Source organism: Elephas maximus, chromosome X (assembly GCF_024166365.1).
Source record: "Elephas maximus indicus isolate mEleMax1 chromosome X, mEleMax1 primary haplotype, whole genome shotgun sequence".
NCBI classification, from domain to species: domain Eukaryota; kingdom Metazoa; phylum Chordata; class Mammalia; order Proboscidea; family Elephantidae; genus Elephas; species Elephas maximus.
The window spans coordinates 172,579,955-172,592,042 of NC_064846.1; the positions used below are offsets into that span (position 1 = coordinate 172,579,955).

General features: G+C 43.6%; 1 protein-coding gene across 3 annotated transcripts in view; it reads left to right on the forward strand.

Annotated features, from left to right (window-relative positions):
* The window catches only part of ANOS1 (anosmin 1), a 240,315-nt gene that overhangs the window by 143,626 nt on the left and 84,601 nt on the right, over nucleotides 1–12,088 (forward strand). For all 3 annotated transcript variants that reach the window (XM_049872288.1, XM_049872287.1, XM_049872290.1), the window contains one exon: nucleotides 8,358–8,420. In XM_049872288.1, coding sequence (XP_049728245.1) covers nucleotides 8,358–8,420 — 63 coding nt within the window. The remainder of the gene's footprint in view (nucleotides 1–8,357; nucleotides 8,421–12,088) is intronic.

A 12,088-nucleotide genomic window follows, 5' to 3' on the forward strand; every position in this document is an offset into this window, starting at 1 on the left:
AACTGAAAGACTGGCCGTTCAAACTCACCAGCTGCTCCAGGGAGGGAAAGACCTGGTGATTTGCTCCCATGAAGATTACAGCCTAGGAAACCCTGTGGGGGCAGTTCTCTGTCCTGTAGAGTCACTATGAGTCAGAATTGACCCAATGACACACAAAAATTTATGGGTTGTATTTCCTTGATTGTTGGGCTTGTATGAAAACTTAAATTTGGTATGAACCTTTTTTGGTTTAGAGCTTCCTATGACTGCTATCTTAGCTATGTCATTTCCCTTGTTTCACTTTTATGAAAGTGTTTGGTTAAATATAAGGTGTGGAATTTCATGCTAAGTTTGCTGGAGGGTAGTTTGACAAAACAGAAGCAACAACTTCTTTCATTATCGGTACATTAGCTCATAGAGCTTGGAGGCCTCTTTCTGGGGTATGAAATAGTCCTATGTTGTGACTGCATGAGTTCCTTGGAATTGGTAGCACCTGTAGGGTCTCTGGAAACTCTGGGGGCGTAGTGGTTAAGTGCTACGGCTGCTAACCAAAAGGTTGGCAGTTCGAATTCACGAGACGCTCCTTGGAAATTCTGTCGGGCAGTTCTACTCTGTCCTATAGGGTTGCTATGAGTTGGAATTGACTCGATGGCAATGGGCTTGGTTTTTTGGTTTATAGGGTTGCTCTGAGTTGGAATCAACTCAATGGAATGGGTTTAGGGCATCCTGAAATAGGGTCCTCTCCTGGATCATAGTAATTTAGTAATCCCATAGATTTGCAAAGTACTTTTCAGTTTACAAATCCCTTTTGCATATATTACACCCCTGCAGTCATGAGACATAAATAGTTCAGTGCTTTCTAATGGAACCAGCATTCCAGTATGCCAAAGCGTAAGCTCAAATTCTCACTAGCTTTGTTTCATCTTCTCTACACCATGGGTTTCCCCTCCCTAAACTGTTAGTGGAGCCCTGTTGGCACAGTAGTTAAGAGCTCGGCTGCTAACCAAAAGGCTGGCAGTTTGAATCCACCAGCCACTCCTTGGAAACCCTATGGTGCAGTTCTACTCTGTCCTATAGGGTCACTGTGAGTTGGAATCGACTCGACGGCAATGAGTTTGATGTTTGTGGTTTTTAAACTGTTAGCACATAACATTTACAATCTAGATTTATAGTACACAGTTTTACTTATCTTCATAGGTCTGTTGGTATGAGGCTTTATTTCATAAATATTTATAAAAGTTTTCCATAATCTGTAAAGTTTCCAGCACCCTTCACATATCCGGTAATATCTTAAGTGAATATGGAAGATTACCTTCTTGTATTTCAATTACTGAACCGAGGCTAAGTAATCAATTTGATTTGGTCACAGCTGAGAGCAGGTACATGGCATAGTCCAGCCGCAAACCAAGGCTTTCTGTTCCTCGGTTCCTCTCCGTTCCGGAGGCACAAGTGTTCTTTAGAGCCCGCTCTCACATCTGCGTTCTCAGTCTCATGTGCCTCGTATTCACTACCTGATTCCCTACTAAAGAGGGGTAGTTTGTAGTCTGTCACATACTCTGCCCTCAATTTGATGGTTGTTGGCTAGTTTTATCAGGGACCTCACATTCTCAAAGCCGTATTTTAGAAGGATGATTGTGACTGAAATACATGGAATTGATACAAGATTGGAGGTCACAGCCCACAGTAGCGTTTACCCCTCTACCCTGGGAGAGCTGTTTCTCAGGATTGCCTTTAGCGCTATGACTAATTCACTGCTTTTCTAGTGTGCTCAGTCCAGGGTTTTACTGCGTCAACACGTTTGACATTTGGGGCCACGCAATTCTATATCATGGGGGGCGGGGGTGCGGGGGAATCTGCCCTGTGCATTGAAGGGTGCCTAGCAGCATCCCTGGCCTCTGCTCACTAGATGCCAGTCTCTCTTCCTCCTCTTAATGTCTTACAAACAAAATTGTCTCCAGATATTGCCAAAAGTCTCTTGGGGTGTGCAAAATCACACCAAATTGATAGCCACCGACTTAGAGCAAAAATAAATAAATAAATAAATAACTGTTGTAGTTAGGGGCCGTTGAGTTGGTTGCAACTCATAGTGGTCCTGTGTACAAAAGAAGGGAATACTGCCCTGTCCTGCCTCATTCTCACAATCGTTGGTATGTTTGAACCCATTGTTGTAGCCACTGTATCAGTCCATCTCGTTGAAGATCTCCCTTTTTTTTTTGCTGATCCTCTGCTTCACCAAGCATGATGTCCTTCTCCAGGGACTGGTTCCTCCTGATAACATGTCCGAAGTACAGGACACAAAGTTTCGCCATCCCCACTTCTAAGGAGCATTCTGTTTGTTCTTCTGGCAGTCCATGGTATATTAAATATACTTCACCAACACTGTAATTCAAATGCATCATCTCTTCTTTGGTCTTCCTTACGCATTGTCCAACTTTCTCATGCATATGAGATGATTGAAAATACCATGGCTTGGGTCAGGAACACCTTAGTCTTCAAAGTGACATCTTTGCTTTTGAGCATTTTAAAGGGGTCTTTTACAGATTTTCCCAGTGCAGTACGTTGTTTGATTTCGTGACTGATGCTGCCATGGGCATTAACTGTGGATCCGAGTAGAATGAAGTCCTTGACAACCTCAGTCTTTGCTCCATTTATCATGATGTTGCTTATTGGTCCAGTTGTGAGGATTTTCGTTTTCTTTATGTTGAGGTGTAATCCATACTGAAAGCTGTAGTTTTGATCTTCATCAGTAAGTACTTCAAGTCCTCTTTGCTTTCTGCAAGCAAGGTTGTCTCATTGCTTATCACAGGTTGTTAACGAGTCTTCCACTAATTCTGATGCCACACGTTCTTCTACATATAGTCCAGTTTCTTGGATTATTATGTTCAGCATACAGATTGAATAGGTATGGTGAAAGAATACAGCCCTGACACACACCTTTCCTGATTTTAAACCACACAATATCCCCTTATTCATTTGTCCAGCTTTCATATGTGTATGATGTGATTGAAAATACCACGGCTTGGGTCTGGCACACCTCAGTCTTCAAGGTGACATCTTTGCTCTTCAACACTTTAAAGAGGTCCTTTGCAGCAGATTTACCCAACGCAATGCATCTTTTGATTTCTTGTCTGCTGCTTCCATGGCTGTTGATTGTGGATCCAAGTAAAATGAAATCCTTGATAACTTCAACCTTTTCTCCATTTATCATGATGTTGTTTATCGGTCCAGTTGTTAGGATTTTAGTTTTCTTTATGTTGAGGTGTAATCCATACTGAAGGCGGTAGGTAATCTTTGACCTTCATCAGTAAGTGCATCAAGTCCTCTTCACCTTCAGCAAGCAAGGTTGTGTAATCTGCATAACACAGGTTGTTAATGAGTCTTCCTCCAATCCTGATGCCCTGTTCTTCTTCATATAGTCCAGCTTCTCGGATTATTTGCTCAGCATACAGATTTTTTTTTTTTTTTTTAAGTATGGTGAAAGAATACAACACTGATGCACACCTCTCCTGATTTTAAACCATGCAGTATCCTCTTCTTCTATTGGAACGATTGCCTCTTGGTCTGTGTACAGTTTCTGCATGAGCACAATGAACTGTTCTGGAATTCCCATTCTTCGCAATGTTATCCATAATCTGTTATGACCCACACAGTTGAAGGCCTGAGCATAGTCAATAAAACACAGGTAAACATCTTTGCCATAGTCTCTGCTTTCAGTACATACTTAGTATATTATGCCGTGATAGGTGGTAAGTTTCAAAGCCATTATTTGCCTGTAGTATTATTACGTCTCTCACTTTTTCTTCTTTCCTGGAAGACAGACCTGGGACTGTCCTTTTTTGGCGTATTGTTTTTATTATTTGAAGAAATAGAAAGTGTTTTCTTCTTTTATCAAGCATGAGAGAGATGGAATCATTTTAACTGACTAAGAGAATCATAAAGATTCCCCAAAATAGAGTTTGGCAAATTTATCCTGCAAAGATTTATTCTTATGTCTGCAGCCAGGCAATTCTTGTCAGGTAGTTTCATAGAGGATTATTAAAAGAAAATGTTTGCTGTCATTAGTAACGTGTTGAGGTGTGTCTTTAGACGTTGCGGATCGGGGTTATTGGAAATGAGGTGAGCGTGCAATTAAAATAGAGCTTTAAGTGAATTGTATATCCCGATGGAAGTGATTCTGGATTAACGAGAAGACAAGTGTGGTATGTATTGCTTCCATTAGAGTGTCACAAACATGCCCAAGTTTTTCTAAATGATATTTGTTTCATATAAATTATTTGCCTGTTCCACAAGCTTTCAAGGAATAGATTATGTGTGATTGTGGAGATCTCAAAGGATCAAGGCTTTTTATGCACGTATAAGTCTATAGTTATGAAAATGCAATTATATACACATATTTTCATGGCTTATGTTTTTACCAGTGGTAGAAAACAAGAATTGCATAATTATAATGACATGCTGTTAGTCACATACACTTGTCTTAGTCATCTAGTGCTGCTATAACAGAAATACCACAGGTGGATGGCTTTAACAAAGAGAAGTTTATTCTCTCACAGTCTAGGAGGCAAGAAGTCCGAACTCAGGGTGCCAGCTCTGGGGGAAGGCTTTGTTGGCTCTGGAGGAAGGTTGTTTTCATCATTCTTGCCCTGGATCTAGGAACTTCTTAGCGCAGGGACCCCAGGTCCAAAGGACATGCTGTACTTCTGGTGCTGCTTTCTTGGTGGCATGAAGTTCCCCATCTCTGCTCCCTTCTCCTTTATCTCTTGTAAAATAAAAGGTGATGCAGGCCACACCCCAGGGAAACTCCCCATGCATCAGATCAGGGTTGTGACCTGAGTAAGGGTGTTCCATCCCACCCTAATCCTCTTTAACATGACCTAATCCTGCCTCATTAACCACAGGCAGAGATTAGGATTTACAACATGTAGGATAATCACATCAGATGACAAAATGGCGGACAATCACACAATACTGGGAATCATGGCCTAGCCAGATTGACACATATTGTGGGGGACACAGTTCAGTCCATAACAGCACTTTACAGTTTCATAAGGAATAAAGGGTTGCTGGGTATTTCTTGAGCGAAATGACCAACACTTGACTTCGGAGTAGCCAATCTTGTGGATGGGTGCGGCTGTCATAAAACACAGTTTAATCTCAAGCTAAATAAAACTTCACGATATTTTGAAGGCGTGCTATTTATTTATTGCAAATGACCTTGAGAAGAAATTAGTTCAAGCAGACTTATTAAATGACTACTAATCTTTTTTGGCTAAGAACCAATGTCTTAAAAAACAAACAACAACAACAATAACAAAAAAAAAACAAGGAGTCTTGAAACTCAGGACCAAAGTGTTACAAGAATAATAAAAACAAGGATGAGATATTGACCTCCCTTTAGGAAATAAACCTGATAACTCCTTAAGGATTAGCGAAAGATGTAAGATAAACAAGTTATCAAACACCGCTTCACTGCTATTAGAAAATGGTATTCTTTTAGAAATATTTTAGTGGAGATAAATCATACATTTGTTCGGGTCATGCTTGAGGGAGGGAAGAACTCATAAGCTTGGGCCAAGCTCATGTTACAGCTTGGGAAGGTATCACTGAAGTACTCAAGATTCTTGTATTTAAAATAATTAAGAATGAGTTGTTTACATGCAACATTAATGAACAGTTGGACTTTACGGACCTTTGGTTTTTATCAAATGCCGTAGCATTTCTTCTGAAAGTGTAGCGAGCACCCAGAGTTTCCTGCCAAAGGCATCCGGGGAGATCCCTGGGCCGCGACTTTGTAGGTATGTGGAGGGGCGTGTGTTTCTAAAACTCCCGGGGATGCGGACGCTCATGGCCAGAGATCACATCCAGAGTCGCACGGTCAGAAATGCCTGACACTTGGTGCAGGAGCACCGCCGGTTTTCGTATGCATTTCTGATTGAAAACTGGCAATGGTTATTTGAAAATCAAATTTCACCGTACGGTCTTCCCGTGTATCTTTACACTGTAGTTTAATTTTATAATGCGGGGGGTGGGGTTACTAGAAAACAGAATGACAAGGCAGCGTAGGTATGTCATCCATCCTGAATTTCACATTATAAATGTTTGAAAATTTAAATGATAAGTCTGATCCTAACAGGAAAATTTACTTACCATCAAAAACAAAAAACCAAACCCAGTGCCGTCAAGTTAGAGGAATAAAAATCGCACAGAGAGAGTCATCTGCTTTTTAGAGTGAGTCATCAGGAGCTTACGAGAGTCAACGGTATGCCAATATTTAGAAAACTGACATTGGGCTACATAGGACTTCACTTTTATATTTGCATTAAAAATATAATTTGAATAATCAAATCTCCATGGATTTGAATGTAACATTTTAGTTTCAACAAGGAGTCCTGGCCGTTATCTTGGATATACCTGTATCTGTATCTATATCTATCTATACATACATCAAAGTTCATCTAAGCATATTATGTGTGTGTGTATATATAACTTATTACTATATCTACACTACAAAAAAAACCGTTGCCGTCGAGTTGATTCTGACTCATAGCGACCCTATATTTACACTATATAGTAATAATTATGTTATATACATATGTATAATTTGTTTATTCAACAGTGCTGTTTTTTTATTACAAGCAATTTCTACAATCGTTTTCAACACTGGGGCCTGGCTATTTAATTTATAACTGTGTATATGTGTGTGTGTGTGTGTGTGTGTGTGAGAGAGGGTCAGAACTGACTCAGTGGCAGCGGGCTGGGGCTTTTTGTATGTATGTACGTGTATAATACGCATATACCACGGCGTTATCGTCGTTGTCAGTTGCCGTGGGGTCAGTTCTGACTCATGGCAGCCCCACCTGTGCAGAGTAACACAGCTGTATAGGGTTTTCAAGGCTGTGACTTTTTGGAAGCAGATCACCAGGCCTGTCTTCCAAGGCACCTCTGGGGGGTTCGAACAGCCAGCCTTTCAGCTAGTAGTCGAGCGCTTAACCGCTTGTGCCACGTAGAGACTGCATAATCTGTCTAAGTACACTTCAGTCTCTATTTTGAAACATGGGTGTGGAAGAATCTAATGTTGAGGTTTGTTCAGTATATTTTAGCAGAGGGGCTTTTAGTTACGTGATCAGTGGTCATTACAGTGGGTGAATTCTATGTGGTTGGATCAACTGAACTAAATACGTAACATATCTATATATCTGTTTTATATACACACATACATACCTTTGTCTATTCATGTATTTAGCATGATGCAATTCCATACACACGCATAGCACACACACGTGTATGTACACGCGTACACACACAAACACGCACACACCCCTGCCACACACTTGCATATCCACGTATTTAGAACGGTGCAGTTCCACTCGATCACCTGTAGAAGGGTATAACAAAGAAATAACACTATGCTGCCAATTTAAAAAAGGAAATTAATACTGAACATTAAAGGTTTGAGAAAAATGATTCCCCTGAAAGAAAATCTTTTTTAAAAAGTACTTCTTATTGAATAAAAGTATTTTTTATCCCAATTATTGAGTCTACAGTGAATGTTGTTGCCTCTCCTGTAAGCTGCCTCCAAACTAGGCAATCTTTCTTTCAGTTGTGTAAAAAGAAAAAAATGTATCTATGTCTATGTCTACTCTATGTCTATATGTCTATGTCTATATGTCTATGTCTAGTCTGTCTATGTCTAGTCTGTCTATGTCTAGTCTGTCTATGTCTAGTCTGTGTCTGTGTCTGTGTGTGTAGTCTATGTCTACGTCTAGGTCTAGTCTATGTCTTTGTCTAGTCTATGTCTATGTCTGTGTCTATATGTCTATGTCTATATGTCTAGCCTATATGTCTGTGTCTATATGTCTATGTCTATATGTCTATGTCTAGTCTGTGTCTGTGTCTGTGTGTAGTCTAGGTCTAGGTCTAGTCTATGTCTTTGTCTAGTCTATGTCTAAGTCTATATGTCTGTGTCTATTTATATGTCTATGTCTAGTCTATGTCTTTGTCTAGTCTATGTCTAGTCTATGTCTAAGTCTATATGTCTGTGTCTATATGTCTGTGTCTATATGTCTAGTCTATGTCTAGGTCTAGTCTATGTCTAGGTCTAGGTCTATGTCTAGTCTATGTCTGTATGTCTATGGCTATATGTCTAGTCTATGTCTATATGTCTTTGTCTATGTCTGTGCTATATATAGTTGTCCTGGCTCTGTAGTGACACCCTTGCTTAGTTCACATTATACGCAGCTAGAATAATCAACTGAGATGTTTGGTTTTCTAAGCCGATTAGGAAAGATGGGCACTGAAGGCAATGCCCACAGGTAGAGTTTCTCTTGGTTTTGTGCCTTCTCCCTGGGTGATTTTCTCTTGTTTTCCATCTCTCCCAGTGTCTGGAGCCCTGCAAGGAGTCCTGGGACCAGAGGAGGCATCAGTGCCAAAGCTTCTGTGAGGTAAGAAACCACGGGGCAGGTCCGGTGGTTCTCAGTGTTGACCACAACCTGGCAGTGCCCGAGGGGGACCATTGGCAGGGAAGGGCACCCTTGTTCTTGTGCAGCCTGGGGATTTCACTTCACTGCAGGAGAAACAGAGGCAGAGAGAAGGGTGTGGGGAAGAGAGAGAAAGAGAGGGAGGGAGAAAAGAAGGAGAGGGAAGGGAGAGAGAGAGGGAGAAGAAAGAGAGGAGGAGAAAAAGAAGAAAGGGAGGAGGAGGAGAATGAGAACGATTAACTAAATTCACACAAAGAAAAAAAACTGTTCTTAAGACCTAGCCACTCAGTGCTTCCATTTTCCATTAATCAGACACACACACAAATAAAATTTATGACTCACACATGACAGACTAGACGTTTTTAGAAGTACAAACTCTTGCCATCCCCCCCCACCCTGTTGTTTTGATTAGGTTCCAAGTTGATTCTGACTCGTAGCAGCCCTGTAAGACAGAGTAGAGCTGCCCCATAGGGTTTCTAGGGAGCGGCTGGTAGATTCAAACTGCTAACCTTTTGGTGAGCAGCCGTAGCTCTTAGCTACTGCACTTCCAGGGCTCCACAACAACTACGTATGTATATAAAACCTACTGGTGTCAAGTCAATTCTGACTCATAGAGACCCTATAGGACAGAGTAGAACTGCCCCATAGGGCTTCCTAGGCTATAGACTTTATGGGAGCAGATCACCAGGTCTTTTCTCCTACAGAGTGGCTGGGTGGGTTCGAACCACCGACCTTTCGGTTAGCAGCCGATCGCTTTAACCACTGTACCACCAGGGCTCTTCCCCCCTGCTCCCCACACTGGGGCTGTTCTGTGTGTAGTCCTCTGCGTGATGCTGAACCTTTCATGCCGTTGTGGAGGAGCATCCCCTACTGCTGGAAGCAGGGTTGCTCAGACACTTCATCTCATGGCTCACCCTGGGGCTCCTCGTACCCTGTTTCCGCATGTGGAGTTGTGTGGCAGGCATCTCAGACCACCCGTGCTGTCAGGGAGATAACACACAGACCATGTCGTCCTGGAAGACCTCTGTCTAAAGTCACCGCTAGCGCCAAAGCTGGGGAGAGCTGCCTTGTTGGACCGGCTGTCTCCTTGAGCGAAAACCAGGGCCCAGGCTGTGCCCCAGCCTGCGGTCTGCTAGGATGGAGCCAGGGAGACAAGGGGACCAGGAGGACTGCCCTGTTCCAGGCTTGGTGGCTTCTAGAAGTAAGGAGAGTCTGAAAGTCCCTTACAGCCTGCTTCCAGACCTGCTTGTTGTTAGCTGCCGCCTAGTTAACTCATGGTGACCCATGCGTGACAGGGTGAAATGCTGCCGGGCCTTGTGTCAGCCCACGATGGGTTGCACGTTAGATTGCCGTGATCCCTAGGGTTTTTACTGGCTGATTTTCGGAAGCTGATCACCAGGCCTTCCTGCCAAGTCCATCTTAGTGTGGAAGCTCTGCTGAAACCTGTTCAGTATTCTGGCAACACCCAGCCTCCGCTGACAGATGGGTGGTGGTTGTGCATGAGACGCACTGGCTGGGAACTGAACCCAGGTCTCTAGCACGAAAGGAAAGCATTCTATGCCTGAGCCACCACTGCCCCCCAGGCACGGTAGCCTCCAGAAATACAGAGAACCTGAAACTCCATGAGGACCAGTGGAGAAACCGCAGTTGGAAAGTCCACTGTGGCAGTTCAGGAGGCTCTGTTGATGGTCTTGGGACAAAGCCAGAAGAGGTGATCGACGGCACCGGGATGAAATGGAGCTGTGAGGTGGGGCTCCTTGGAACTGAACTAGAGCTGGGCGGGGACTCTCCCGGGGTGACCCAGACAGACATAGAGCTTGGTCTTCCCCTACTGCAGCTGGTGCTGGTGTGACCCTGCTGTCTGGACTTTCCTGTGGAAGGCAAGCGGACTCGATCCTAAGGATACGAGCCATGGATGAGGGGTAGTGATAGTGCTTCTTCACTTTGTATGATGCGTCAGCCGTCCTCGCGTTCATGATTTCACTGACCTTCCTAGTAACCCTGGAGATAAGCACGGTGCGTAGTAGGTCCTCAGAAGCTGTGTGGGGAAACCACAAAGGGCTGCGGAGTCAGATGGCCTAGCCCAGGGCCAGCCCCCGAGGTGGGGAGGTTGGGTCTAGAGCCCCATCTTCTGACTCCTCCCCAGGTGCCCTGCCGGTGGACATCCCATGGGCAATTCCAAGGGGTCAGAGTGTTAAGTGGAGTGCCTGTGGCTCAGACGGTTAAGGGCCTGGCTGCTAACTGAAACGTTGGCAGCTTGAGTCTGCCCAGAGGTGCCTCAGAAGACAGGCCTGGTTGGCAGCTTGAGTCTGCCCAGAGGTGCCTCAGAAGAAAGGCCTGGTGATCTGCTCTGGGAAAGTCTGCCGTTGAAGGGGGGCGGGAAGCTTGGGAGACAGTGAGTTTAAGATCATGTGGGTGGAATAATTTGGGAAAGAGCAGTGAGAACAGTTGCACAACTGGAAGAATGTAACCAGTGTTACTGAGTTGTACTTGTAGAAATTGTTGAAACGGTGTGTCTTCGGTTGTGTAGACTTTCATCAAAATAAAAAAGTTTTTTTTTTTTTTTACATCAGCCATTGAAGACCCTGTAGAGCACAGTTCTGCTGTGACACACATGGGGTGGCTATGAGGTGGAATTGACTCGACAACCTTTTCTGCTTTTTGGCTATAGCGTTAGTTTAGGAAAGCGTATAATGCTGCTTTACGGAAGTGGGAGGAAGGTGTTTCCCAGTAACTAAAGTGAGTAAGGTTCCATCTTATCTCAGTTTTAATTGCTCAGCAAGTTGCTGCTCGGCATTTTGTGACTGGCTGGAGTATCGGTGCTCCGTCAGCTTCTGCACGACGGTGTTCTGTTGTTGCCGGAGGCACTCTGGCCTGATGGTTGCCGTCAGTGACGTCCTGGAAACATGTTGTAATTGTGGACATGAAGATGCCTAAGCAGTACCTACAGCTCCCGGCAGATGATCAAGGCTGTGAACTCAGTTGTTCTGGTACCGACCCCCGTGGCTAAGACGTGAATTCGTTATCAACCAAACAGAAGAGTAACTCTCAAATGCCACTTTTGTAACCAGCCCTTTGTTAGATGCTGGGGAAGATACACTTTCTGCCCTCCCTCAAGGGAGCTGCCATGTTATCCAGCTGTTTTATCAATATATATTGGCTTCTTCAGGGACCCAATCAAAACTTTGCATTGTTGTTGTTGTTAGGTGCCATTGAGTTGGTTCCGACTCCTAGCAACCCTGTGTACAGCAGAACAAAACACTACCTGGTCCGGCGCCAGCCTCAACGTGGCTGCCACACTGTCAATCCATCTTCCTCTCTTGCGCTGACCCTCTGCTTTACCAAGCATGATGTCCTTCTCCAGGGACTGGTCCCTCCTGATAACACGTCCAAAGTCTGTGAGACGTAGTCTTGTCATCCTCGCTTCTAAGGAGCATTCTGGCTGTATTTCTTCCAAGACAGATGTGTTCATTCATTCAGTTGTGACAACCAAAAATGTCTTCAGAAATTGTCAGATGTCCCTTGGAGACAGAATCACTATCCTAACCTATGGGATCTTCCTTACACTTTTATAGTGTGGAAATAATATCTTATTTACATTAATTTTAATTTCGCTTTGTGATGATCCAGAA